This window comes from Diceros bicornis, chromosome X, assembly GCF_020826845.1.
Source record: "Diceros bicornis minor isolate mBicDic1 chromosome X, mDicBic1.mat.cur, whole genome shotgun sequence".
Lineage (NCBI taxonomy): Eukaryota > Metazoa > Chordata > Mammalia > Perissodactyla > Rhinocerotidae > Diceros > Diceros bicornis.
This window is the reverse complement of record NC_080781.1, coordinates 31344933-31372124: the sequence shown is the minus strand read 5'-3', so window position 1 is coordinate 31372124 and position 27192 is coordinate 31344933. Positions and strand designations below refer to the sequence as shown.

At 35.7% G+C, this 27192-nt stretch overlaps 1 protein-coding gene across 1 annotated transcript in view; it reads right to left on the bottom strand.

Annotated features, from left to right (window-relative positions):
• The window catches only part of CFAP47 (cilia and flagella associated protein 47), a 533305-nt gene that overhangs the window by 184760 nt on the left and 321353 nt on the right, over positions 1–27192 (bottom strand). The window contains exons 46-49 of the mRNA XM_058535621.1: positions 23802–23998; positions 22722–22865; positions 21959–22132; positions 12671–12782 (exon numbers count right to left, since the gene is read on the bottom strand). Of these exons, the coding sequence (XP_058391604.1) occupies positions 12671–12782; positions 21959–22132; positions 22722–22865; positions 23802–23998 (627 nt within the window). The remainder of the gene's footprint in view (positions 1–12670; positions 12783–21958; positions 22133–22721; positions 22866–23801; positions 23999–27192) is intronic.

Here is a 27192-nt window from a genome sequence, read left to right as displayed (position 1 = left end):
ATAGGTAGTTAAGTGGCAAAGACATATATATTTCCCTGACATGGAATATGGGAAATGGCAGATTAAATCATGTCTAAATAGCACCAAAGACAGCACAGAATAAATAGGCTTTTGATTGGAAAAATAGCAAAATCATTCACATACTTACAAAACACTTATTTTGACCTAAAGCAATAGGTCTCAGATACTACTCATTGATTACCTAAACTATTTCATCTCTTAGAAAACTTCTAAAACCAAGTTTCCATGGCAACAGTGAAACCTGGCAAGGTCTTTGACCTCTTCGCACTTGGTCCCCTCACATCCATCCTGCTCCCTCCACTAGCTTCATGCTTCAACTCTCCCTGTCGCTAATGAGGAATACTGCTAAGGAAAATCTCTGTACGGCTGGGCTTTTATCAACTTGTGAATTTCTTGGAGGCAAATTAATTGCATCAAGAAATTTTTTCATATATGCACATTATATTACACATGATCAAATGAATTTTAATTGTTTTGTTTCTCTAATATCATACTACCCTCTAAAATCTGAGCAGCAAGACTAAAGATGAAAGCCTAAGGAATCCTCTGCTAACCCTCCACCTTCTCTCTCTTTATCTTTCTTCATTTTAACCTTATTTCTAACTCACTTTCTTTTGTTTTATTTTCCCCTCATTAGGGGACCAAAAGGCAAGGCAGAAGAACAAAATTATGTGGCTGATGAAGAGAGATAAAGAAACCCAGTGCTGTGGCCACATCTGTCTTTATTCTGTGTATAATATGGCTTTTGTCTCCCACTCTTTGTAAGCTCTTAATTTTTATGATAAAATGTATTGTAAATTTAGCACCCAACTGTAGTCCTATAGACTCCATTTTGGAGTGTTATACTATTCGTTTTTTCTATAACACATTTTTGACATGAGCATAACAGAAGACACCATAGACAACAGGGAAGGATTATTAAAATCTACAGGATTCATATTTCTGTTGTAGACAATGTTTGATTATGTTGTAACTTTAATAAGAACCTATGCTTTCATTACTGGGGCAAAGTTAAAGCAGTGATAGTCTAGATTGCTACTAAAACCACATGCTTCTTCCTGATCCATATAAGAAAAAAAGTGATAAATTGCATTTGATCAAAATCAGTTTTCATCAAAACTTCTATAATCATTTCACAATGAATACATAATCAAAATATCACGTTGTGCATCTTAAACATACAATTTTTATTTGTCAATTATACCTCAATAAAGCTGTAAAAAAATAAATTAAAATTTCTGCTACTCAACAGACACCATTAAGAAAATTAAAAAGAAAGCCACAAATTGGGAGAAAATTTTTGAAAGCATGTATCTGATAAAGGATGTGTATCCAGAATATATTAACAAAAAAAACCCTTAAAATTCAACAATAAGAAAGCAACCTAATGGGGTGGGGGGTGATTAGGCAAAAGATTTGAAGAAGCATTTCAATTAAGAAGACATATGGATGGGAGCCACCTCATGGTCTAGTGGTTAAGTTTGGCATGCTCTGTTTTGGTGGCCCAGGTTCAGTTCTCCGGTGTGGACCTACACCACTCATTAGCAGCCATGCTGTGGTGGCAACCCACACACAAAATAGAGGAAGACTGGCACAGATGTTAGCTCGAGATGAATCTTCCTCAAGCAAAAAGAGTAAGGCTGGCAACAGATGTTAGCTCAAGGTGAATCTTCCTCAGCAAAAAAAAAACCAACCAAACAAACAAACAAACAAAAAAAAACATATGGATGACAAACAAGCACAAGAAAAAATGCTCAACATTATTATTTGTTACGGAAATGCAGATTAAAACCACACTGTGATAGTACTACACACAAATTAAAGTGGATAAAATTGAAATGACTAACCCTATTCAATATGGTCAAGGATGTAGACAAATTGGGATTTTCATACTCTGCTGGTGAGAATGGGAAAAGGAACAATCTCTTTGAGAAACTGTCTGGCAGTTTCCTTAAACATTATAAATTCAACTACCATATTATCCAGCCATCCAACACATAAGTGATTCACCCAAGAGCAATGAAAGTATATGCTCATACAAAGACTTATACATGAATGCTCATATCAGCTTTATTTGTAATTACCAACAAATGGAAAAAACCCAAACGTCCATGAACAAGTAAACAGATAAATTATGGTATAGTCATGCTTCATTTAATGACAGGGATACGTTCTGAAAAATGTTAGGCGATTTCATCATTGTGTGAACCTCATAGAGTGTACTCACCTAAACCTAGATGGTATAGCCTACTACACACCTAGACTATATGGTACCAATCTTATGGGACCACCATTGTATATGTGGTCCATCCTTGACTGAAACGTTATGCAGTGCATGACTATACATCCATTCCATGGACTACTACTCAACAATAAAAGGAATAAACTATTGACCTATGCACTGTGTGGATGGATCTCAAAATGATTATGTTGCAGAAAAGAAAACAGTGAAAAAAGGGTGCACATTGTATGATTTCCTTTATATACAATGCTATAAAATGCATACAAAGTGAAAGAAAACAGATAAATGATTGCCTAGCGCAAGGGTGGGTTGGGGCGGGAGGGGAGGGTAAAAGAATTAAAAACGGACACAAGGAAACTTTTTGGGGTGACATATATTCATTATCTGAATTGTGTCTGGTTTCATGGGTGTATACATATGTTAAAACTTCTCAAATTGCATACTTTAAATATGTACAGTTATTGCATGTCAATTATACAGCAATAAAGCTGTTAAAAGTATACATTGTGTGTTATTATACCCACCACTGCTCAGCAGGTAATGCTAGGAATTGAGAATCACAACCCAAAATCCGAAGTATTGTAGAGGCAGGATGTGTAAGCGGAGTTCACAGCCACCTACTGGTATCTTTCCAGAATTAGGCAATATCATGTGCAAGATAATTAATGTGGGATAATTAATAGAGCTATCTTATTTAGATACCCAGAAGATTTTAATCTATCTATCTATCTAAAATATTTATCTACATCTCTTCTTAGTTCCATAAAGTCATGTATGTTTCAGTGATATCAGATGTTATTGTTTGCTCATTTGTTTGGATTCACTGCACTGTGAAGGTGGCTTCCTAAGCCTCCACATAAAGCCTTCTTTTATTTTTTTCACTTTAGTTTAAACTTATTCCTATAAGTAATTTCTGCATGAGATATAAATGAATTTTAGCATTAAATAGCACCTGTAGGCCCCACCCAAGCAATAAAAAGGGAGGAATCACTTTTCATAAAAGTGCAAAGAGTGATCTGAGGCAAATGTTCATCAGTATTTGTAAAACATTTTTTTGCCATAGCGTGGCCGACAAGTGGTATAGGTCTGTGCCCAGGATCCGAACCCACAAACCTGGGCCGCAGAAGCAGAGCGCACCAAACTTAACCACTATGCCAAGGGGCTGGCCCTGTAAAACTTTGTGAAGCAGTTCTATGTTAATAAAAAATATTTAAAAGCCAAAAAGAGAGAAAAATTTTAAAGTTTCAGAATTTCTGTATAGTCTTCTAACCCTACTAAATCCAATAGGTTATGTTTAATTCCTCACATATTAGAAAAGCGTCTTTGAAAGGTGCTTTGAATTTGAAAATTTTCATAAAAATGCATGAGTAGTTTACAATAAACTCCTCTAGTCTATCTGAGATTCTTTTTTTTCAATTTTTATTTATTTATTTTATTTGGTGAGGAAGATTGGCCCAGAGCTAACATCTGTTGCCAATCTCCCTCTTTTTGATTGAGGAAGATTGTGGCTGAGCTAACACCTGTGCCAATTTTCCTCTATTTTTTTGTATGTGGGACACTGCCACAGCACGGCTTGATGAGTGATGTGTAGGTCCACACCTGGGACCCGAACCCAGGAAGCCCTGGCTGCCGAAGCAGAGGAGGAGAATTTAACCACTATGCCACTGAGCCAGCCCCTCTATCTGAGATTCTTATGTAAAAGTCTTACATGAGAAAAGCCAGTGGCCTGCCAGATCATATTTTCACTTTACTGTAAATAACTCCTCACAAAATACACAAATTCTTTTGATTGGTAAAGCAGGACACACAAACACAGTAAGTTTTATCTTCTCAATAATAATGCTATATATATCTCGGTAATTCAAAATTCAAATCTAAAGATTTTAACCAGAATATCATGGGTGGATTCAGGAGCCACTAGAGCCTTCTTCCAAAAGCAACCTGAATTTATATTCAATAGAGAATCTACAGCCTGCCTTGCACTCTCAGGGAGAACTACGTCTCTAACACATAATCAAGAATTACAAGTGAGCGTTGTGTCAGTTAAACGTGGGCCTTACGGTAAACACTGAAAGTGCAGGAGTCTCTTCCTTCAGCTTGACAGAGCAGATGCAATTTTCAAATTTAGGCTTTTCTCCAAGTTTGTAAATCTTCCTTATTCTCATATTTTACCGCACTTCTATTAGTGCACTACTAAGTAATTTTTAAAATAGTTTAGAAATAATTTTATTTTGGAAATGTATTGTTTCTTCCCTTCAATATTGACTGGATACCTGCTGCTGGATGCCAAGTGTTGGTTTGGAGGCCAATGCTGGCCTGGCAGGCAAAGGGCAGATCATCTTGTGTAAAGGCAGAAACTGCAGTATATGCCATCACTCATTGATCTATTAACATGAAAGAATTTATCTGGAGACAACCATCTAAGTAGGGCTTGAGACTCGAGTTAACACTTATTTGTATTTTGGGGTCAGGAGGCAGTGCTCACAAGCCTTCGAGGGTAATACCATGCAGATGGCCAAAGCTATCATGAAAGCAGAGATGGTCAAAGACAAGAAGAGAGCCCAAAGGACCACGAGGGGATCCAAGCAAACCCAATTTATTCTCTCTGCAGCATCTCAAGGCCCTGCTTTTGCAAAGCATTTCTTTCATCCAAAAGAGCATGAAAATGATTTATAGCAACCAACACTTGTTTTGAAAGACTAGGGGCATCTGACTGATTTTTATGCTTGTATGCCTATGCAGCAGTCCACAATGGTGTTGAGAACAAACCAGCAAGATCCAAATTCAGTTTTAGCCAAGCTTTTGATAGCACCCTCCCTGGCATTTTCATTGAGATAAACTAGGACAGAATGGGGACAAAAGCCTCAAATCCCCCCATACATCCATATCATGTTACGGAATTTTCAAAAATGGGAGTTAGTATATTAAATAAGAGTGATAAACATTAATTGAGCACTTACTAGATGAGCACTTTTCATATATTCCAATTTAATGCTTATAACCCCCTTGAAAGATTAAATATTATCCATACTTTACATGTAAGAAATCTAATATTCAGTGAGGTTAATTATATTACCAAGGTCACACAACCAGAGAATCATATAATTGGAAGCTGAAGTCATGTTTGACTTCTGAATGTGTTCCTTTGCAACATAATAACAGTAAAATAGAAAATTGCAAAGTAAAAGATGTGTAATTTTGCCATTGCAATGTGGTGGTTAGCATGAATATACTGCCCAAGCTTTAAATGAAAAAATGCAAATTTAAATAGCACTACATTTGCTCAGAATCACATTCTGAAAATACTCGTGACAAGCAGTGCTTCTCATCACATACAATATTAGATATCAAATTTTGAACTGAATTTGTATTTCAAAGATGGCAACTGGTAACACGTATCTTGCTGGATAGTGTATCATTTCAGAGAGTAGCAGGATGCCAACTATAAAAACTATTTCTATCTTGTTTAAACAGAGGCCTAACACAAGAACTTTATTGTGCACATATTAAACATTCTGTTTTGACATTAACCAGAAGTTCATCGAGAAGAAATTTTAAAAAGTCTTAGTAAAGCTGACTAAAAGCTTGTTGGCAATTGTTTGGATGAGGCTTTCTTATGTCGATGTCATAATAGTTCTCATTCCAGTGTACAGACTTCCAAACTGCAAATTTGCAGAAATGAATCTTGGTTGTAATTCACAGTTTTGTGGAACTGAATGAATACAATCACTTTTCAGCAAGTGAAAAAAGCACTTTCGTTTGCTATTGAAAAAGTACAAGGTAACTGTTTCCTACACCAAAATTGATCATTGTTACTTACTTTCTGGTGCTACCAGCTTGTCAAGGGTCATGGATAATAAGAATTTCAGATTATTCTATTATGAATGTTCAGAGCAGAGACTAAATCTACTAACATGACTGGAAATCACCTTAAATGTGCATTCTCAACATTTAGTTTTCTAATGTGGAATAAACAGTTAAAGCACCTTAGTGATGGCATTGAACTGTGTCCATGTGGTGTTCTGTAACATCTAGAGACCTGACACTCTAAGAAATGCTATATGAAAATTTTCTTTATTTTTTTAATTGAGATATAATTGACATATAACATTGTATTCGTTTTAGGTGTAAAAATATTCTTGTTGAGTAACGTTTGGAGATCATTTTAGGCTATGAGGCCATGACCAACATATTAAATTATTTCAGCCTGATTTTTTGTTCATACATTTATATGACTCATAATTCAATAAATAATCCTTGTTACTGGTTTTCTCTGTCGTACTTCTGTCACTCCGTGGGCAAAGGTAAAATATTCAACTACCTGAGTTCCTCTCCTTTTTTGGTCACAAATAAATGTCACTAATGATTGTAAGAATTCTAAAGACTTTTTCCTTGGTGATGAAGGTATGTTTGTCGGTCACAAGTAGGAATTCATAAGGGATAATTATGAAGTCCTATACTTATGTTAAAAAAATCAACTGCACTAGTTAAAGATACACAGAACGTGTTTAAAATATTTAGGGATTGCCATTTTACAGTATGTTGGAAGCGACGTTCAGAGAATTCCCTCCCAACCAAAAATTTGAAGTTAAACACATACAAACTGAGAAAGCAGGAATCCACTGTAGCGAGTCACCACTGAAGATGACATTTGTTCTGTGATATGGGCTACTCTGTGGTGGCCCAGGGTGTTCACTTTTGGGGCTATAATTGGGAATCAGAGAAGAAAATCATCAGCTAAAGAACCCACACCAGCATGATTTGGAGCCCAGATTTCACACTTTTTTTTTTTTTTTTTGTGAGGAAGATCAGCCCTGTGCTAACATCTGCGAATCCTCCTCTTTTTTTGCTGAGGAAGACTGGCCCTGGGCTAACATCCATGCCCATCTTCCTCCACTTTATATGGGATGCCGCCACAGCATGGCTTGCCAAGCGGTGCATCCGTGTGCGCCCAGGATCTGAACCGGCGAACCCCGGGCTGCCGCAGCAGAGCGCGCACACTTAACCACTTGTGCCACTGGGCCGGCCCTCACACTATATTTTTGTACCACCAAATCCCAAATTAATTATTTAGCTTCATAGCTCTAGACAAAGAAAGGGGGCCCTAGAGGTATGCCTACAAGTTCAGACAGTCACCTGTTTGCTATTATCAAAATGTGCTTTTTAAGGTTATATTACGACCCTGATATTCACGAGCTGGAAGGCACTGAGCTGATTAGCGTGACATGCTCACTAGGAACTCAGAACAGTTATGCCAGAGACATATGTGCTCTATGAGGATTATTAAAGAGCAACTAGAGCAAATTATCAGAAAAAATGATACATAGGTTATACCAAATTATACAACCTTAATTTTTACATGGACAAGTTAATTTTCTTAGTGCTTTATTAGGAGTGAGTTGCTCTATGCTGTGAACATGCATGTTTATAGCCATCTCTAAATGATATTTGTGAATCACATTAGGTTATTGCAATCAAAATTAATATAAGGATTATTGTTACTAAAGTATATGCTGACCACTAAGGCCTAATCATCTTTACCGAAATATTAGTCTTGTGCAAAAAATAAAGCTTCCCTCTGAGACAAATGGAAATTTAGTTGCATACTTCACTAATACAAATCAGCAACAGGCCATTACTGCACTTCTACAATTTGTTACACACTAATCCTGCAATAATTGACAGTAATATTAGCTTTTGCATTCTAATATTTATCTAGACTAAAGAGGTTATTTTATGGTTATTAAGGAGAGAATTAAGCCATCATGTTTTAATGCATTCAGTTATTAACACATTATTTCTGCCATGCCTTCACACATGATATTTTTGTTCGCTTGCTTTTGTTTGTCTGTTTCCCTTTAAGGTTACACATTTTCATATCTAGGTTGACTGATTCAACATTTCTCCATTTTTCTGAAATTTACTGACATAAAGATAATTTTCAAATCAAGATAGAACTGGGCTTTCCCTCCCTAACCAGTAAATCTATCTTACTGATTGCTTCTTTCTCCCAATTAATGGTATCACCTTCCTTAGAGTTGCTTAGTATCAGAAGTATATTTGACTCTCCTTTCTCCCTTATCTCTTCATATCCAATTTTCATCAAATGCAGCTGTGGTGGACACTATGCTGAATCAACCATATTCCTTTTCAGGAATGAAGAATTTATTTCTCTAGCTACTGGGAAATGATGCTGGAAGATGACCATCATCAGGCCAGCCTTCTTTAGGTATCGCCTTGCTTGAAAGAAAAAAATGACTCATTCAAAGTCAAACCTCCTTCCACACGTAGCCCATTTTCAAGGACTGGTCAACACAGCAGTATAAAGGCCCAGTCCTCTTCTCCCAACTTGGGACAACTCTGAAGGGCCATCCTAGCTTCAGAGGCCCCGATGAGTTGACTGAAGCCTTCCCTGGGCCTGTCTGGAAGCTCGACTTCTCCCTCTGGCCAATATACTTTCTTCCCCCTGCTTCCACAAGTGTTGAGCACAACACATTCCCTAATAAATGTCCTGAAGGCTAATCTCCCATCTCACCGACTTTGATTCTCTGGAAACCCAAACTGTTAGAGCATCATTTTCCTTTTTTACAGTCATGTACCGTATAAGGATGTTTCGGTCAACAACAAACCACATATACTACAGTGGTCCCATAAGATTAGTACCATACAGCCTAGGTATGTAGTAGGCTATATCATCCACGTTTGTGTAAGTACACTCTATGATGCTCGCACAATGACAAAATCGCCTAACGATGCATTTCTGAGAATGTATCCCTGTCATTAAGCAATACATGACTGTATTGCTCTTGAAACCGTCCCTCTGTTTTTTAACACACTATCATTGGCCTAGTTGGTCATCCCTTCACTCTCATTTAGAATGACCAATCTTAATTTTTTATTCCATGGTCAAATAGGAATTCAAATTCAAACTTCTACACAGGCACACTTGAAACATGATTGTAGCTCACTGCAGGCTGCCACGAAAATTTCAAATTCATCCATTTCTCAAAATTTCTACCTACCAATCAATATGCCATGATACCCACTTTAGTATATGCTCTCAGCACCCCAATAAAATCCCTTCTGCAGACAGTTCCCATACACATCAGTGGTTTGCTGGGACTCTTTTCCAGTGGGGATTCACTGCCATGGGAAGCTGACCTAAGAGAAACTATAATCAATGATGTATGCAAGTTAGTGGATAAATACCCCAACTTCCAGACCCTTTTTATTGACTTTCTCCCTTCAGCATCTGACTTTCCCCCATTCTCTCAGAGTGGTCCTGTGATCACTTCTCAAATAAACTACTTGCAATTAAAGTCTTTCTCACCGTCTGCTTTTGGGAGAAGAGGCACAAACTAATATCGAGAACTGATCAACTAGAATATTGCTAAAGGCCCCTAAATGATCTCTCAGATCTAACTGCCTTCTCTTGTCCTTCCTATCCTTCCTATCTGTTTTATATATTACCTCCAGATTTCTTTTTCTAATACTCAGTTGACCCATGCCCCTTAGAAATCTTCAATGGCTCCCACTGCAATAAGAAGTAAAACAAAACCCTGCCCAACAAAGTTTGCCTGTATTTCTGAGTGTATGCCACTCTGCATTTGCTACCACAAACACACACTCCAGACACCCCCCTCTATTCACTGTTTACAGGAAGTGTCTTTGTGTTTTCAACAAGGTTGTTTCCTCTGCTGGAATACCCTCCCCACCATATTGGCTGATAAATCCCAGCCCATCCTTCGAGGTACAGATCAAACCCATTATCCCCTAGGAAGCCCTCTCAGATCCCCACTGTTAGGATTAATATTTCCCTCTACCATGCTTCCCAATGCCATGTTTAAACTTTTGGTGAAATAGAGTGTACCTAATGTTGAGACAATTTATGGATATGTATTTTCACCACCATATATGAATTCCTAGGAGGCAGGAGCCATATGATATCCATCTTTGTATCCAGTGGTAATATTGGAAATAATTAACAAACCTATATTCCAGCTCTGACCAATCAAAGGACACCTGATCAAAGTCCTGAGGCACGCTGAAGTGTCATGTGTTAACTCTTTAGTTGCTGCTGGATTGTTGGGAAGTCCAGGAGGGCCTTGGGAGGGGCTGTGTTGGTTAAGGTGGCAAGGGTTACACAATAGTGGAGTTCAAACAACTGACTATTTGTCAATATATAAGGAAAAGCATCTGTTACAATATTTTAACAAAGAGAGCATAATTGGTTGAATGTCAGCTTTGTTCATAACTACTATGCTTATCAAGGCTTCCTAAATTATAGGTCTTTTATAAATAATTGTTATATAATTAAGAACAGAATTGAAAATGACCACAAAGTCATTTTAAAAGACCACTGATACACACACATACAGATATACTTCTTTAACCAGCACAAGTAGGAACATCCTCATATATGTATGAAAATTTTATAGTCTAGTTTTCTTTATATCAGATTAGCAGCTGTTCAGAAGCAATTACATTTATACTGCTTAAAATATTGTAGAAGTCTTCCAACAGTAATATCAATAAAAATGAAGTTAGCTTTCTTTACAGGCTCAGTTTCTCTAAATCATAACGGCAACATTAATTCTACTCTAAGAGACCACCCTGGGAAGAATGATCGTGATCATGTCTTGCAAATATTTTTCAGAATTATGAAGCCTGCAAAACCTCTTGTGTAGCCAGCCAACATTTACCTAATTCATCCTCACTTAACAATGTACCCAGAGTTGCCTTTAACTTCCCCAAATTCCTTCTAAAATCCTTCAAACCAACATGCTAAAGAGTCCATATCTGATTAGTGAAAATACATACTGAAATTTCATGGTCACAAATGCTGCCAAAACCAACAAAAAATGACTACACAAGGGAAAGTCATATTAAATCTATTATTTAATTCCTCTTAGTTCCATTTCTATAACTTTAAGAGTTTGATTCATGGACCAGGGACTTTGTTTAAAGTAGTTGTAAACATTCATAATCCAACAATGTTCTACAGTTTGAGGTTCCTCTTATGTTCCTTCTCATACATAGCAGAACTCACTGCCTTTTATAGAACAAGAAACTGAGATTATGTTTATCAAAAATAATAATGGCAATTCTGAATGACTTGCTGCCCTTTACAAAAGACTAGTTAAAATTCTAAAACTAAAGAAAATTCACCATTAGGACTGTCATTTGATGATTAAAATGAAAACTGAAATTTATTTCTTAAAATCAATTCAAATCTTCTCAATTACCTAAAAAAATGATGAAATATGGTACTTTATTGAAATGATTAGAATAGGCTTACTATAGCTCAAAAGATACCTATCACATGGAGAGTTATTAATGGACTTTGTCAAGTCTGAAAATTGATGGGAAGATTTCAGAAGATGCTAATGACTATGACTGTGGTGACATCTGAGGTCAAGCCAACTAGAAGCAGAGAGTAGGGGTGGGCAGGTTGGCTCTTCCTTCACTGCATATTCTATTACAGTGGTATTAATTGGATCATTGTGTTTGCCATTCTGAAATGTCCCTTACGCTTGTTAATAAGCATTGGCACAGTCCACTCTTTCTATACTTTCTTCTTTGGAGCAGCTCTCTACACCTTCTAGGCTAGGTACAGACTCTTTCCTATACCATTCTTTGTTGAGGCAAGCAGGGATGAGAGGCTAGTACTTCCAGAAAGCACAAGATTGCTAGTAGGTGTATGCTCTACACTTCTAAATTGTATCCATTTACCTATATTATAATAATTTCCTCAGCAGGATCCAACCACCATAGGGCATTTAATTCTCTCCCAAATAGGACAACTGATTACTTTGATGAATTTCAGCCCCTTAGTTCTTCCCCATTACTCTTCTACCCTTCTCACCCCTGCTCCCTTCAAAAGCTTGTAGGAATACCCCCATTCCCAAGCAAGCAATTTGTTTAGGGACCATCAGGGAAATTTGTATAAATAATGTTTTATTAGACACAAAGGAAGAAAACGTCACATATATCAAAACCTTTAATCTACTTTTCATGTATCAATTAAGTGCATATACATGTTTTGATAATACCTAGTCTCATACACAGACATTCTCATAGGATGCTATCTGCTTCATAAACTGGCATAACTATTTGAAAGTATTTATAACAATTTTAAACGTAAATACCCATAATTAAATATTTCTACTTCTAGGAATTTGTCCCACAAATAAGTTCAAATAAATGGCCAAGAGAGTATAGTACTAGGCATAAAATGTATGCCCCAAAGCTCTGATTATTTAGAAAGCTAATGACTGAAATGGAAAACCAAGTTTCCCTCTGGGTCATTTATTAGAAAGAGGAAATGTAAATTACATTTTTATTTCTTATCATCATATATCTGTCCTAGTGTGGTAGTTAATAATATTTTATGAATGGTTTTGTTACCTTTGAATACACCACGTTTCCAAGGACTCACGTACAAACTATATGAGACTGCATTATCAGGGTCTATGGTGATATGTGGACTGCCCCACACTATTGGAAGATCTGAAGACACCTAGAAAAGAGAATTCAAAAACAAGAATTATATGATGTCAATATTTACATGAAATCAGTGTAACAAGCTAAAGCACAGAAAAAACTAAAAGTTAATTTAAATACTTCCATGAAAACTGTTCACTTTTAAATGAAAAGTAAATCAGAAAAACACTACATACAGTAAAACAAAAAGCTGCGACTAGATCTATGAAAAAACAGAACAAATGAAATGATTCTTACAAAAAAGGACAATATTTATTTTCTGTTGCTACTTGTACCAAGATCATTGATGCTTAGACAATCTGAATATCTTTTATAGGCCACACACAATTTTCTTTATGCAATTTGATGTACAAAAGATGAACCATTTCAATGGATTTCTACATCAATATTAATATAGCATATAAAGAATATTTAAGCAGCATTTGACCACAACTCTGGTTTAATTCAACTTTCAGCTTACTGAGTGCTTACACCTCGCCATGCTGTACTGCCCAGGCAAACATTAATCTACTTTGTGTCTCTATAGATTTGCCTATTCTGAACAATTCCTAGAAAGGAAAATATGTGGTCTTTTGTGACTGGCTTTTTTCACTTAAGCACAAAGTTTTCAAGATTCATCTATGTTGTGGTATATATCAGTACATCACTTCTTTTTATTGATGAATGATACTAAATTGTATGATATGCCACATTTTGTATATCCATTCATAAGTTGATGGAAATTTGGGTTGTTTCTACTTTTGTCTATTATGAACAATGCTGCTATAAAAACATGTACACACCTTTGAGTGAACATAGGTTTTAATTTCTTATGAACATATATCTAGGAGTGGAACTGCTAGGGCATATGCTAACTTGATACTGTAGGGGGAAGAGGGAGAACCTCCCTCTGCCCTTTCCCTTAAGGTTCTTCTGGCTGGCCAAATAATCAACAAGACAGGTTAGCAGGAGAAAATAATACCAAGTTTAATAACATGTATACATGGGAGAAGCTCAGAAATGAGCAACTCGTCCCTCTGTCTAAGCTGCTTTCTTAAGTATTGCAGCTAAAGGCGAAGGAACGTGTTGGGGGTGGGTAGTGGCCGGGACTTCAGAGGGCAGAAGGACAATTCTTTTCAGGGTCATCTATTGATAATTTGGTCAGGGGGAGATAGAGTTTTTTGATAAAAGGGGCTTGGTGCCCCTCCCATTGCAACATCTATTTTACATTATCTTTATAGCCATCATGATAGAAGATCTGTTCCAGGAATGAGCCACCATGCCAGATTCTCTAGGCAGTTAGTGGGGGAGGTCAAATATCCTTACTGTCTTCAGCTCGAAAGAATCCGCATACCAGAGTGGTGCTTCCTGGGGCAGCTTGCCCTGAGCACCATCAATACTTAACCTTTTAAGTTATTGCTTTCCAAAACTGTTTTCCAAAATGGCTGCACCATTTTTCTCTCTCACCAACAACGCATGATGGTTCCTATTTCTCTACATCTTCTCTCAAAGTTTTTATTGTCTGTCATTTTGATTACAGCCATCCTAGTGAGTGTGAAGTGGCACCTCATTGTGATTTTGATTTGCATTTCTCTAATGACTAGTAATGTTGAGTATCTTTTCATGTGCTTATTGTTCATTTGCATATCCTCCTTGGGAAAATGTCTATTCAAACCCTTTGCACATTTTAAAAACTGTTGTCATTTTATTATTGAGTTGTAAGATATCTTTATATATTCTAGAAACAAGGCCCTTAGATATATGGCATGTGGATATTTTCTCTCATTCTGTGGATTTTTTTTTACTTTCTTCAAGGCGTCATTTGAAGCACAAACATTTTAACTTTTAAGTGCAATTTACTTACTTTTATTTATTGTTTTGTTACTTGTGCTTTTGCTGTCATATCTAAAAAATAATTGCCTAACCTAAGGTCATGAAGATTTACTCTTCTGCTTTCCTTTATGATTTTTATAGTTTTAGCTATTAAATTTTGGTCTATGATTGATTTTGAGTTTACTTTTGCACATGGTACGAGTTAGAGGGTCCAAATTCATTCTTTTGTATGTGACTATACAGTTGTCTAAGAACCATTTTTTTAAAAAGACTATTCTGTCTCATTGAATTCTCTTGGTATCCCTGCCAAAAATTGACTGACCATTATTATAAGGGTTTATTTCTAGACATTCTATTCTATTCCAGTTTATTTCTAGACATTCTATTCTATTCCATTCATCTACATGTCTGCCTTATGCCAGTACATTTTCTTTAATATTATACTTTTGTAGTTAAGGTTCTGTACAAAGTTTTAAAAGCAGGAAGTGTGAGTCATCCAATTTTTTTCTTATTTCATGAGATTGCTTTGGCTGTTCTGTGTCTCTTGCATTTCTATATGAATTTTAGGATTACCTTGTCAAATTCTGCAAAAAAGTCAGTTGGGATTTTGACAGATGTTGTGTTGAATCTGTTTATCAATTTGGGTAATACTGCCATCATAACAATACTAAGTCTTCTGATCCATGAGCATGGGATGTCTTTCTATTTATTTGGAATTTCTTTAATTTCCTTCAATAATATTTTGTAGTTTTCAGTGCACAAGTTTTGCCCTTCTTTTGTCCAAGTTGTTTATAAGCATTTTATTCTTTTTGATGCTATTGTAAATGATTATTAATTTCATTTTGGATTGTTCCCTGCTAGTGTATAGAAATGATTGCTTTTTGTATATTGATGTTGTATCCGGCAAAGCTTCTGAACTCACTTATTAGTTTTGATAGTATACTGAGTGGATTCCTTATAATTTTCTATTTATAAGATCAGGATATCTGTAAATAGAGATTGTATGATTTCTGCCTTTTCAATGTGGATGCCTTTTATTTCTTGTTCTTAACTAATTGCACTAGCTAGTACCTCCAGTACAATGCCGAATAGAAGTGACAAGAGTGGAAATCCTTGTCTTGTTCCTGACAGTATGGATAATCATTCAATGTTTTACCATTATGTATGATGTTAGTTGTGGAATTTTCATGGATACCTTTCAGCATGTCTCAAGCACATATGGAATATTCTCCAGGATAGACCATGTCTTAGGACATAAAAGAAGTCTCAGTAAATTTAAGAGGGATGGAATCATATGCAGTATGGTTTTTTATTTTTGACAACAGAACTAGAAATCAAAAATGGAGAGAAATTTGGGAAATCCTTAAATAGGTGGTATTTAAAACAATATAGTCCTAAATAACCAATACATCAAAGAAGAAATACCAAGGAAAAGTAGAAAATATTTTGAGCCCACAGAGTGAATGACTCCTTTCTTTTATTGTACTTTTCAACTCCAGAATTTACTTTTTTATAATTTCTATATATTTATTGATATTATCTGTTTATTGAAATTTTTCATTAATTCTTCAGACAAGATTTCTTTTAGTTCATTGAACATATTTACAAAGGCTTGTTTAAAGTCTTTGTCTCGTAATCCAACATGTGGGCCCCTTCGGAGACAGCTTCTAGTGACAGCTTATTTTCCTGTGTATGGGCCACACTTTCCTGTTTTTTTGTTTCATAATTTTGTAGCTATTGCTGAAAAATGTACATTTTATTTATTTATTCATTTTTGTGAGGAGATCAGCCCTGTGCTAACACTTGCCAATCCTCCTCTTTTTTTGCTGAGAAAGACTGGCCCTGGGCTAACATCGGTGCCCATCTTCCTTCACTTTATATGGGACGCCGCCACAGCATGGCTCGCCAAGCAGTGCATTGGTGCACGCCAGGGATCTGAACCGGCGAACCCTGGGCCGCCGCAGCGGAGCACGCGCACTTAACCGCTTGCGCCACCGGGCTGGCCCTGAAAAATGTACATTTTATATAAGGTAATGTAGCCATTTTTAAAATCAGATCATTACCTCCTCATGGTTTGTTTTTGTTGTTTGTTCTTTGTTGGTTCAGTGACTTTTCTAGACTAAATCTGTAAATTCTGCATTCACTGAAGTCCCTGCTTAGAGAGCTTAGCGGTCAGCAATAATCTGTCACAGGTTTTTTTAAATGCCTCGAAACAATAAATCGTCTACCCTTTGTCAAGGAGCACTGTATATGTGTTGAGGCATACCTTCAGCACTCAGGTAGTTTACAACTCTGCCTTAGCCTTAATTTACAGCTCATACAGTGCCTGTGTGTCAGCCAGAGATGAAAAAACTGGCACCCTTTCAGGTCTTTCCTGGGGACATACACAACTCTGCATATGCATGTGGCTTGATTGTTCCCCAGGGATACCTCAGAGCTTTTAAAATCCCCTCAGGACATCTCATTCCCTAGATCATCCTTTCAAGTTTTTGGCCAAACTCTTGTTGGCCACAACTGTTATTGCAGCCTCAGGCAACTGCAACATTAAACTATAACTACTGAATATTTTTGGCACATGTATGAGGATAGGCTCTTTCCGTCAGAGCAAGATCTTAGACGAGTCAAATAATGACAACACCTTGCTAGTGGGGTCCTGCTAGAAACCCCACTAGCAGAATGGTCAAACTGTGACATGTACCAGGGATGAGAATTATGAGGAGATTTACACTCAGTCTGCTTCTTCCTTTATTTGCCAGGTTGCTGGTTTTCATAGCTACCATGGTTGTAAGACTGAGGAGCTCAGGAGGGGGGAATAGAAATAGGCCAATTCAAAATGCCACAAACCACCCCATTCTTACCAAGATTCAGAGTTTTTCTTGACTAAATACTCCTCAGATTGTAAATCCGTTTAATTTCAAAATCTGAAAAATTTCAGTTTGACAATTTTTGCCAATGTTTTTATTGCTTTTAAGGAGGAATAGATTTATGAAACTCCTTGTTCCACCATTCTGGAAGTTCTACATCTCCTGTTTTCCTTATTGCATAACTATTTTCTACTACTTTGTCACTTTGATAAAATGCAACAGCATTTACCTGTATTTCAATTATGTTCTCTGATTTTTTATTTTCTCTTTCATTTTAAGGAAGTTCCAACCGTCTATTGCAAAATATTCTTGTAGAAATAAGATAATATATATGTTAAAGGCTTTTTTTAAAATACAAAGCATCTTAAAAATGACTACTAGCAACAATAAAAAAAAGAACAAGGAAAAGATATGAAAAGAACATAGAATTTGACTTGTTAGCAGATTGTCAAAGTGGAGGTGTACAGCAAGCAGTTGAAAATGAGAGGGTGAAGCTAGCACCTACCCTGAGTAAAAGTGTGGATTTGGCACTCTTACCTAGACGAGAGTTTGAAGCCAAGAAACTGCCAAGCGGGATGTTGTACAGATATAAGAATGCTTTGGAAGATGGAAATAAATAAAATAAATGAAAATAAAAATAAATGAAAACAAATAAATAAATAAATTGAATCAGAATGTTAGAGGAATAAAAGTACCAGATAAGTAATAATCAAGAAATGGCAGGGAAATGAGAAATATAGAAGGATATAAAATAAATGATGAAGAGTGTTAAGAAGGCAGATCAACAGCGCCATTTGATACCAGCTCAAGACAAGGTTGACATAAGGGAAGCCATATTGTAGAAAAGAAAAACTCTATCATAACTTTGAATGACCTCTGACAAACTAACCCAGCTGGATATGCACCCTCCAGGAGATCTAACTGCTTTGTAGATTTTACGACCCCTGCTGGTGCGTGTACCTCCCAGCTGCGATAAGATGATAACTTCGTTTTTTTGAGTTCTTTAGGAATGTGATGAATGACCCCCGAACAGAGAATCTATGCTGATGGCCATCTTCAGTGAAGACTGAAAGATCTGGTGTGGCACTCCCAGTCTGTAATACCAAAAGGTCAACATTCCTAACCCCCTTCTCAATAACACAATGGCCTATATAACCGCTATAAGATTTCATGCCCCCTTAAGATGGTTCTTTTGGACATGAGTCAGCCATCTTCCCTCTTGCTAGCAAGCTGTAGTAAAAAAGTCCTTTTTCTCCTACCACCTTGCCTCCTGACTATTAGCACGTCTTGCGGCAAAGAGAAGGCCCCACGCTGGGCAGTAACACAAACACTACAGGAGTTCTCAGGCAGATAACTTGAGAAAATAACTGATTTTTCTTGACCAAAAGTCATAGGTGATCTTTGTGGAAGCAGTTTGAACAGAGTAGAGGAGCTACCAATGGACTGCCATGAAATAAGAAGTAATCACGTAAATACTGCTTTTTCAAGAAGTTTAGCAATCATGAAAAATAAAAAGGATAACAGTTGAAGAAGGACCATTGTTAGAGACAAGTTTTCTCTTATATGGAAAAATTTGAGACTATAGATTAAGGAAAACAATCCAACACAGAGAAAGATATTAAAAGAGAGAGATGCCAAAAGAATGTGAATTGGCCTTGAATGCATAGAGGTAAACTCCATTTTACAGATCAAGGAATGAAGATGGAAAATCAGAAGCATTTCAGTGGTCCCACAGCAAGTATATGATGAAAGCTGAAACTATAAAGCAAAGATTCTCAGCCTAGCCTTTCTCCTTAGCAGCATCTCAGTTGTTTCTCAATAAAATTTCCATTGAAATACAAGCAAGAAACTAAATATTATGAATGAAAATAAATAGCAAATTGGTAATACTCATTAGGATGTGTTGATTAAAAATAATGGTAATTTTCAAATTAGAAAAGGTGACACTTTATCTATTGATAATTATCTCTAGGAACAAATATTTCTTAACTCTTAAATATGTTTCTGTTCTAATTGTTGGAACTATTTAAATATAGAAATATAGAAATATTAGGAAGGCCTGGAACACATGAACAGTTTTATTAATATTTTAATGAAATAACATTAAATTAATTTAATAGGTAACGTCTTTACAGAAAAGGCCTCACTGAAAATTTGTACTCTAAAAGTAAAATAATCAGATTACTCAGTTTTATTCATATATTAAAATGATAGAAATATGGATTTCAACTATTATTGCTTGTGAGAACAATTTTGTTATGAATAGAATTTCACTTTGTGGGAGGTCAAAATTAGCCACCCTGAAATACGTCTCTTTACCTTGATTATTTTCTCTAACGGACATTTGACCTCCCGCAAACTGCCTAAAGAATTTAACATAGAAGACCTGTTCCAGGAAGGAGCCAATACCATATGATGGCTGTAATATAATGTAAAATAGACGTTACAATAGGAAAGGCACCAAGCCCCTCTTATCAAAATTTCTGTCTCTTCCCGGTCACATTCTCTAGGTGGCCCTGAAAAGAGTTGCCAGACAAACATTTACATTTATAAGGGAAATCTCCATTTGTAAAGGTATCTCTCTCTCTGTACTGGGAAGAGGGGGATGACCTCATTTCTAGAAACTTATCAATCTGGAAGGTGAGGCCTTAAATCTGCATAATAACCATACTCTTGTTTACTGTGCTTTTCTGGTAATCTCCCATAACTGACTCCCCCTACCCTCAACATTCTCCTTTGTTGTTAGCTGAAGATAGTATTTAAGATGAGAATCTCTGCCATTGTGTTGAGAAACTCAGTTTCCCTGGTTTCTTCCATGTATACATGTTATTAAACTTGGTATTCTTTTCTCCTGCTAACCTGTCTTTTAATTATTTGGCCAGCCATAAGAACCTTAAGTTAAAGGGCGGAGGGGGATTCTCCCTCTTCCCCAACAACTTCTACATTTACTTAGGTAAATATAGTTAATATAGTATAATTATTATTTTTAACAGCTTACATTTTTAAAAAATGCATTGATTCTGAAGAATAAAATTTAAAAACCTATAGACATCATCTCTGCCATAACAACAAAATGAAATAACCAACATTATTAAATTACTGTTTTTTCTTTAATTTGTTTTCATCAAACTCTTAAGACAGGATGCCTTATTCATAGTAAATTCTGGGAGGGGAAAGGGAATGGGGGGAAAAATGATTTTTCCTTATTTATAGTAAATCCAAGTAGTCATGGTTTTTTTTTTCTTTTTTCTTTCCTTCCTTCCTTCATTTTACATACCACCCATTATGTTCGTATCTGTTCATTAAACAAATCTTCCTTGAAAAACTATTATGTGCTCAACACTATGATTTATGCTAGGTATAAAAATGTGGATAAGAGAGGCATGCCCATTTTCTCACAGTTTATAATCCGGTGGAGAATAATAAACAGGTGATAGCAATATGATGTAGAATGTATGATGGTGGGACAGGAAAAAAAAGCTGTGGAAGCACATGAAAGACATCTAATTGAGGTTTATGGGAATAGGGAGGGATTCTTAGAAAAGTGGCATCTAAACTTGCCCTAAAGAATGAAAAGGAGTCAGACAGATACAGAGAAATGGAAGATAGGGAGTTGGGCAGAGATTTCCAGATAGTAGTAAAAGGAAATACTGTATATAAGCCTAACTGTTGCTGGAGCCAAGAATGGCAAGAGAGGAAGCTGAGCAGATAAGCTTTTGAAGAACAGTGAAAGGCACTCCAGGGAGTATGGACTCGATCCTGAAGGTAAGAGATGACACTGAAGAGTTTTAGCAGAGGAATGACAAGGTGAGATTTTTCATTCACAATATTCACTCCATTTGCAATCCAGTAAGGAAAGAAGAAGAAAACCAAAGCACATATTTTTCAAGATTACCACACACACAAAAAAAAGCAGGGGGCAAACCCAGAGAATTTCTAAACTTCTGCAGTACCCTCTGAATTCAGGCACCTATGATGGATAGATATTTGAAGCTTCTCTTGAGGATTCTATTAGGCACACAATTTTTAGACAACTATGGGAGTGGAGAGTGGAAAACTTTATTTTAGGATGGGATAAAGATGTAAATAGTTATGTACTTCTTCCCATTCTCATTATTACTCACACTGGTAAATGATAGGATACACTTTTGAAATTTTCTGCCTACAGATTTCACATCAAAAATTTTAAAAGCTGTTTACAAATTTTTTTGAAAATACTTTTTATTATCACGTATATTTTCTTCAAGTTAAAAATACACATGACTCAAATAAGTAGATTTTAATGAGTTTTATGATTATATACTAATACTTAGATATAAAACTTGTTTGCGGCTAATTCAACTTTATAACTGAAATGAAATTTAATAGCTGTTGGGCTAATTAAAAAAATTCTAAACATCTCCTTCTGTGACATTGCTTCGCCTAGTTAAGTAAAAGGCAATGTTTTTAAAATTTCATATAATTCAATATACTCCTTTGGAAAATACTTTTATACTAAAAAAAAAAAAAATCTTACCTTAAATGTTAGGATGGTCTTTGTATAATTGGGCACCATTATGGGTTTATTTGTTACGCTCCCCACTTGACACTCTACAGTGATGTGTTCCAAGGCCAGGGGTTTTCTTCCAATCCCTTTTATTTCAAAGACATGCTCCATACCATCTACTTCATTGTGTAGAATAAGTTTGCCCTGTGACAAATCAGCCAAATTTCAGCTCTATAGGAGTCATTGTTGGATGCCAAACAACTTCTGTTATCCTACTGTTCTTGAATCTGATTAATGAAATGAGCTTTCAACGAGGCGTTAGCCATTGACTTTTCCCTTTTATGTATAAATACTTCTACTGAATTTCCTGTAAAAAGCTCTTTATTTCTCTTTACTTTCTTTAAATTACAGAATTTATATAGGCATTATTATACATAGCAATTATATGCATGTTTACATCCTCGTCAAAGAAATATGTCTTAAAATATTTTCCGAAGTACCAACTTCCTTAATGAATAAAAACAAAAGAGGTAATGATTTTACTTTGTTAAACGTGTTATGTAAAAATAATCTGGATGTAAGTATTGGCAGCCAATGGCACTGTGACTTTCAGAATATTTATCCCTCAAGTCAAAACATGTATTAAAGTTTCAAGCAGAGTAATCGCTAATGATCAAATTCATGGAAAACAGAACTTTTCTGAAAAAAGACTTATCATAAGTTACATAGGTTAATATCATACATTGGTTTACTGATATATTAATACTGGGGAAAAAAATTAATGAGTTCATACCATAATCTCACATTCCAAAACAGGTTTGAATGTGAGAGGATACTGCACAGTTTCACCTGATCCAACATACAAAATAGAAGGTCCATAAAACCATTCTCCTTCTATAGTAACTTGACATTTCCATTCCTTCTTTGTTTTATTATTCTAAAGCATGAAAAAAAAGGTAAAAAAATATCAGGGGGATGATGTTGATGAAGTTGAATTACATATTAATTCTTGGTACTTTTAATAAAATTATATATTGTATTTTTAGTTGTATTTCTTAAGAATCACCATTTGAAAGTCATATTTGTTAATAACAACTATGAAAAACATGAACATAATGCACAAGGATGACTATATACCCTTTTAATGTCATATAAGAGCATTGCCTAATAAGTTGAGCCATGAATTATTTAATATCTAAAGGAATATTCCTTTGTTTGACTTACTAATTACTGTTAAAACAATAAAATGGTCTTGGAGTTACACATTATACTCCTAATTATGGGCAATAAAAAGTGTTCTAATTGGTAGATTGCTCAGATGGCAAAGCTTACATATCTCAGAACAAATTTTTGTCCTTTGAGCAGACTTATGTTATACATTTAATAATTAAACAAACAAAAAACAATTTCTCAGTCTAAAAAATTCAAAATTCCTTACAATTATATTACCTTCTACGCTGTATTATCACTCTAATAGATAGCCAAGCTATAGTCAATCATTGTTCTTAGTGCCTATGAACCCACCTTAATCAAATGTTAAGATCACAACTGAATTTGGAGCAGAGTGATCTGAGAGACCATAACTCTGCTTGGTGGAGTCAGGAGGCAAGGCTTTTGAGTAGGAATTTGATAATAGGTTAAGGAAGTTGGAGTTAATTTTTTAAGCAAAGGGATCCAGCAGAAGTGATTAATCAGGTGAGTAACATGATAACATTTATATTCAGGAATAAAACTCTGACCTCAATATGGAGAAACAAATGGCAGCAGATAATGCAATTAGAAATGGGTAATAGTTCAAGACGAGAGGTTTGGAGGACTTTAATTGAGACAGTGGCAATGGGAATGAAGAAAATAAAAAAAAGTCTGTCCTTACTATTGGAATATTCTGGGTAAGGGCTTCAAATGCTGGTGTTTCAAATTCAAATCTGGCCTCTGGATGTTCTTCATTCACCACACCTTCAACATAATAGACACGCACATCATACCTTGATGTCAACAAAATTTTACAAGGGTAGCGTCCAGGACTCAGAGGAACAAATCGTAAAGGAAGTGGAACAGATCCATCTGAAGCTATCAAAATAAATAAAAAATGGTTTAATCATTTTTAATGGCATAAATCCTAAAATTCATTTTGAGGTACAGCAATATTTAATATTATTGTATTTAATTGTATTATATAATCTAGAAGACTAGGCTATACCCAGGTAACACACTACTCTAATCTCCCATAACAAACAAGTTTATTTATCAATGACAGAATCATTCCTGGATAGGTCAGAGGAAGGTCTGCTGCATAAAGTCACTCAGGGATCCATGTTGTGAATGATACCACTGTCTTACAGCTGTACCATCAGGAACATCTCTCCTCCTGCATTCACAGGTCAGGGGAAGAGGAGTAGCTAGAAGTTTGCTCAAGCGTTTTTCAATGCTCAGGCCAAAAGTAACACATATTACGTTTAATTGGCAGAACCAACCACATGGCTCTATCTAACTGAACAGGGGCTGAGAAATGAGACAGATACATGGAATATTTGGTAAGCATTACTATCCGTCACATGTCTACGAATTAGGGGCTCCATCTCATAGGATTCAAAATACTTTGCAACTTGACCAGCATATCAAAATCATTTTTTCTCGGTTAATAACCAAGGGAAGTGGAAAGAGGCATGTCCATTTAATATTTCTCACATCACCATGCTGTAACATTTACCGTAAGTTAGTAGCTAATATTGTTTCTCATGGTGGGCAGGCTATCTATGCTGGTCATTTCCTTCTAAGCAACACCACTTTTTCTCTAAAGGTCACCATTTTCTTATTCTCCATAAAATGAGAAAATAGTTACAAAAATCTCTCAACCCTAAAGTAGGATGCAGTATAAGAATACAGTACAAATTTCATTGCTAATACTTAGGTATTTAAGTAATCAATGAAAAACAAACGATAAAAAATTTTTAGAAGCCTAATTCTGTGCAAGGAAGTTCTCTGAAACTAACAAAATAAATCAGGCTTATTAATCAATGGACCAGACAAGTATTATGGCATTAATTGGTTATAATTTTAATTTATTCACATTTAACACCTCAAATGTTAAAGATGGCAAACCTGTTTTCAAATATACTGAAGTCTATATGCCAAAAAAAAACCCCAGTTATTCCTGCAAGAACATTAGCTGCTTTAAATCATTTTTAAACAAATCGAGGACTTGAATGTGTGTGCTTTAAGTTATATGATACATATTATATATTTATATAAATTATATATATAAAAATTTATATATATAATTTATATATATAAAATAATTTATATATATAAAATAAATATAAAAATTTATATATATAAAATTATATCTTATATTAATTATATATTATATAGCATATCTTGCCTGTTGCATATTGCTATATGGCACATATTATATATCATGTATAACATTATAGATATACATTATATATTAAAACACACTGCCAATGGATCACAGTTGAAATCTATATTCCATCTAACCAAAGTCCCAGATTCTCAGCTTGTCTAAAGAGGAAACAAAAGCTGTCAGAATGCTGTTATTTTTATTCCATCCTATTCAAGTACAAATTTAATTTCAGAAGAAAATTTTTTCTTGTCAGAAAGGAGTCCAGGCACATTTTATCATCTGTTGTTCACTGATTACTTTCATTCCAAAAGAAGTATTTGAGCTGTGGCAACATCATTAGAACAAACCAGTGTGATAGTTACTTGATCAAAATTTGTTGCTTTATTAACAGAAATAAAGAAACCTCATTTTTCTCTTGTATGAACAGACTGAAATGAAAATATTTAGATTAGATGATTTAAATAAAATTAAACTTCTTAGAATAGGAAATTTAAACAACTCAACAGTAATTATTTTCATCAAAGATAAAGAATAACTAGCCATTTAATAGTAAACAATAATAGAAATGCACAAGCTTAAGTATAAAGCTTCTATCAAAAGCTCTATGTTATCATTATTTCCTTTTCCCTAAAATATTCATTTCCTAATGATATTGACTCTGAAAGTAAAAGCCAAGGACATTCTTAAGTGTACATTTTCCAACTCATGAAATGTTCATGAGCAAAGACCCTAAGGAACGCACAGTGCCAGCTCCTCTCCCTTACAAGTCCAAAAAGAAATCCATCATAACAGTGGAATTAGTGGAAATGATGGTTTTATTTTTTGAAGATATACTGACAAAACAATATTTGTTTCTTTTTCTTAAACATCTGAAACAATTCAATTGATTCATGCCAGAAACATAAGTAGAAGTATTATTATATATTATCAACAAGAGGTCACTTCTAGGTTAAGGTATTCATCAGCAGTATCCACATCCCCATGGATGTAAAATAGCAGAGGTAGGAACTATTTTGATTTTTAGAAACCTGGAAATTTTACTGGCCACATTGTGCCACCATACCATTATTCTCTTTTAGGGACATATATTCTCAAAGTCGTTTCCAATTCTGCACTGTAGCAGATGCCATCTATGCCCTGCCAGGTCGCCTGGGCATTTAAATTCTCCCTGAAGGCCAACAACTTTATGGAAAACTGTGACTTTCTCCTTGAGGGCTTTCTCTGGTCATAGGAGGTTTGCTCAGCCATTCCAAGGATCTGGCCAGAAGTGACAGTTAATGCCTGCAGTTGCAGTTCTCAATAAACAATGTATCAAATTGGTGGAAAAATAACCCAGCTTCTTTGCCCCCTGGTTGGAATTAACTCCAAGATGAATTCTACACCAACTCCTAGAGATCCTCAGTGCAACTGAGCCTAAATTGCTCACAGTGGCAACTGCTCACTAACACTCCTTGAATTGGCTTCTCCTCTTTGCTGTCTCTCACTCTCTCACACTCCTACCTATGGTTCCTGAGATCACCTCTCAAACTATTTGATCTCAAGACCTGGTTTCAGAGTCTGCTGTTGGGGATCCCCAACCTAACACAAACCCTTAGACCCGACAGGAAGAGAGCTTCCTGTCCTGGGCCTCATGCTTTCTGGGGCCTTACTCTGAATTTCTTTTGGCATTATCTTTCTGCATGGGCAAGGAGTACATGGGCCCGATGGGACAGGCCTACATGAGCCCAGCCCCACCCATGTTCCAAGCTCACGGGATGCCATAACTCACAATCCAAAGTGCTTTGATTCCATTTTCAGTGCCTGCACAGGACTCTTCCCTATGTCAGTCCTCCTGTTGGAAGACTCCTAGAATTGAAGGGTAACTAAAAGGTGGCTATTAAGGTGAAGATGTGGATCAAGA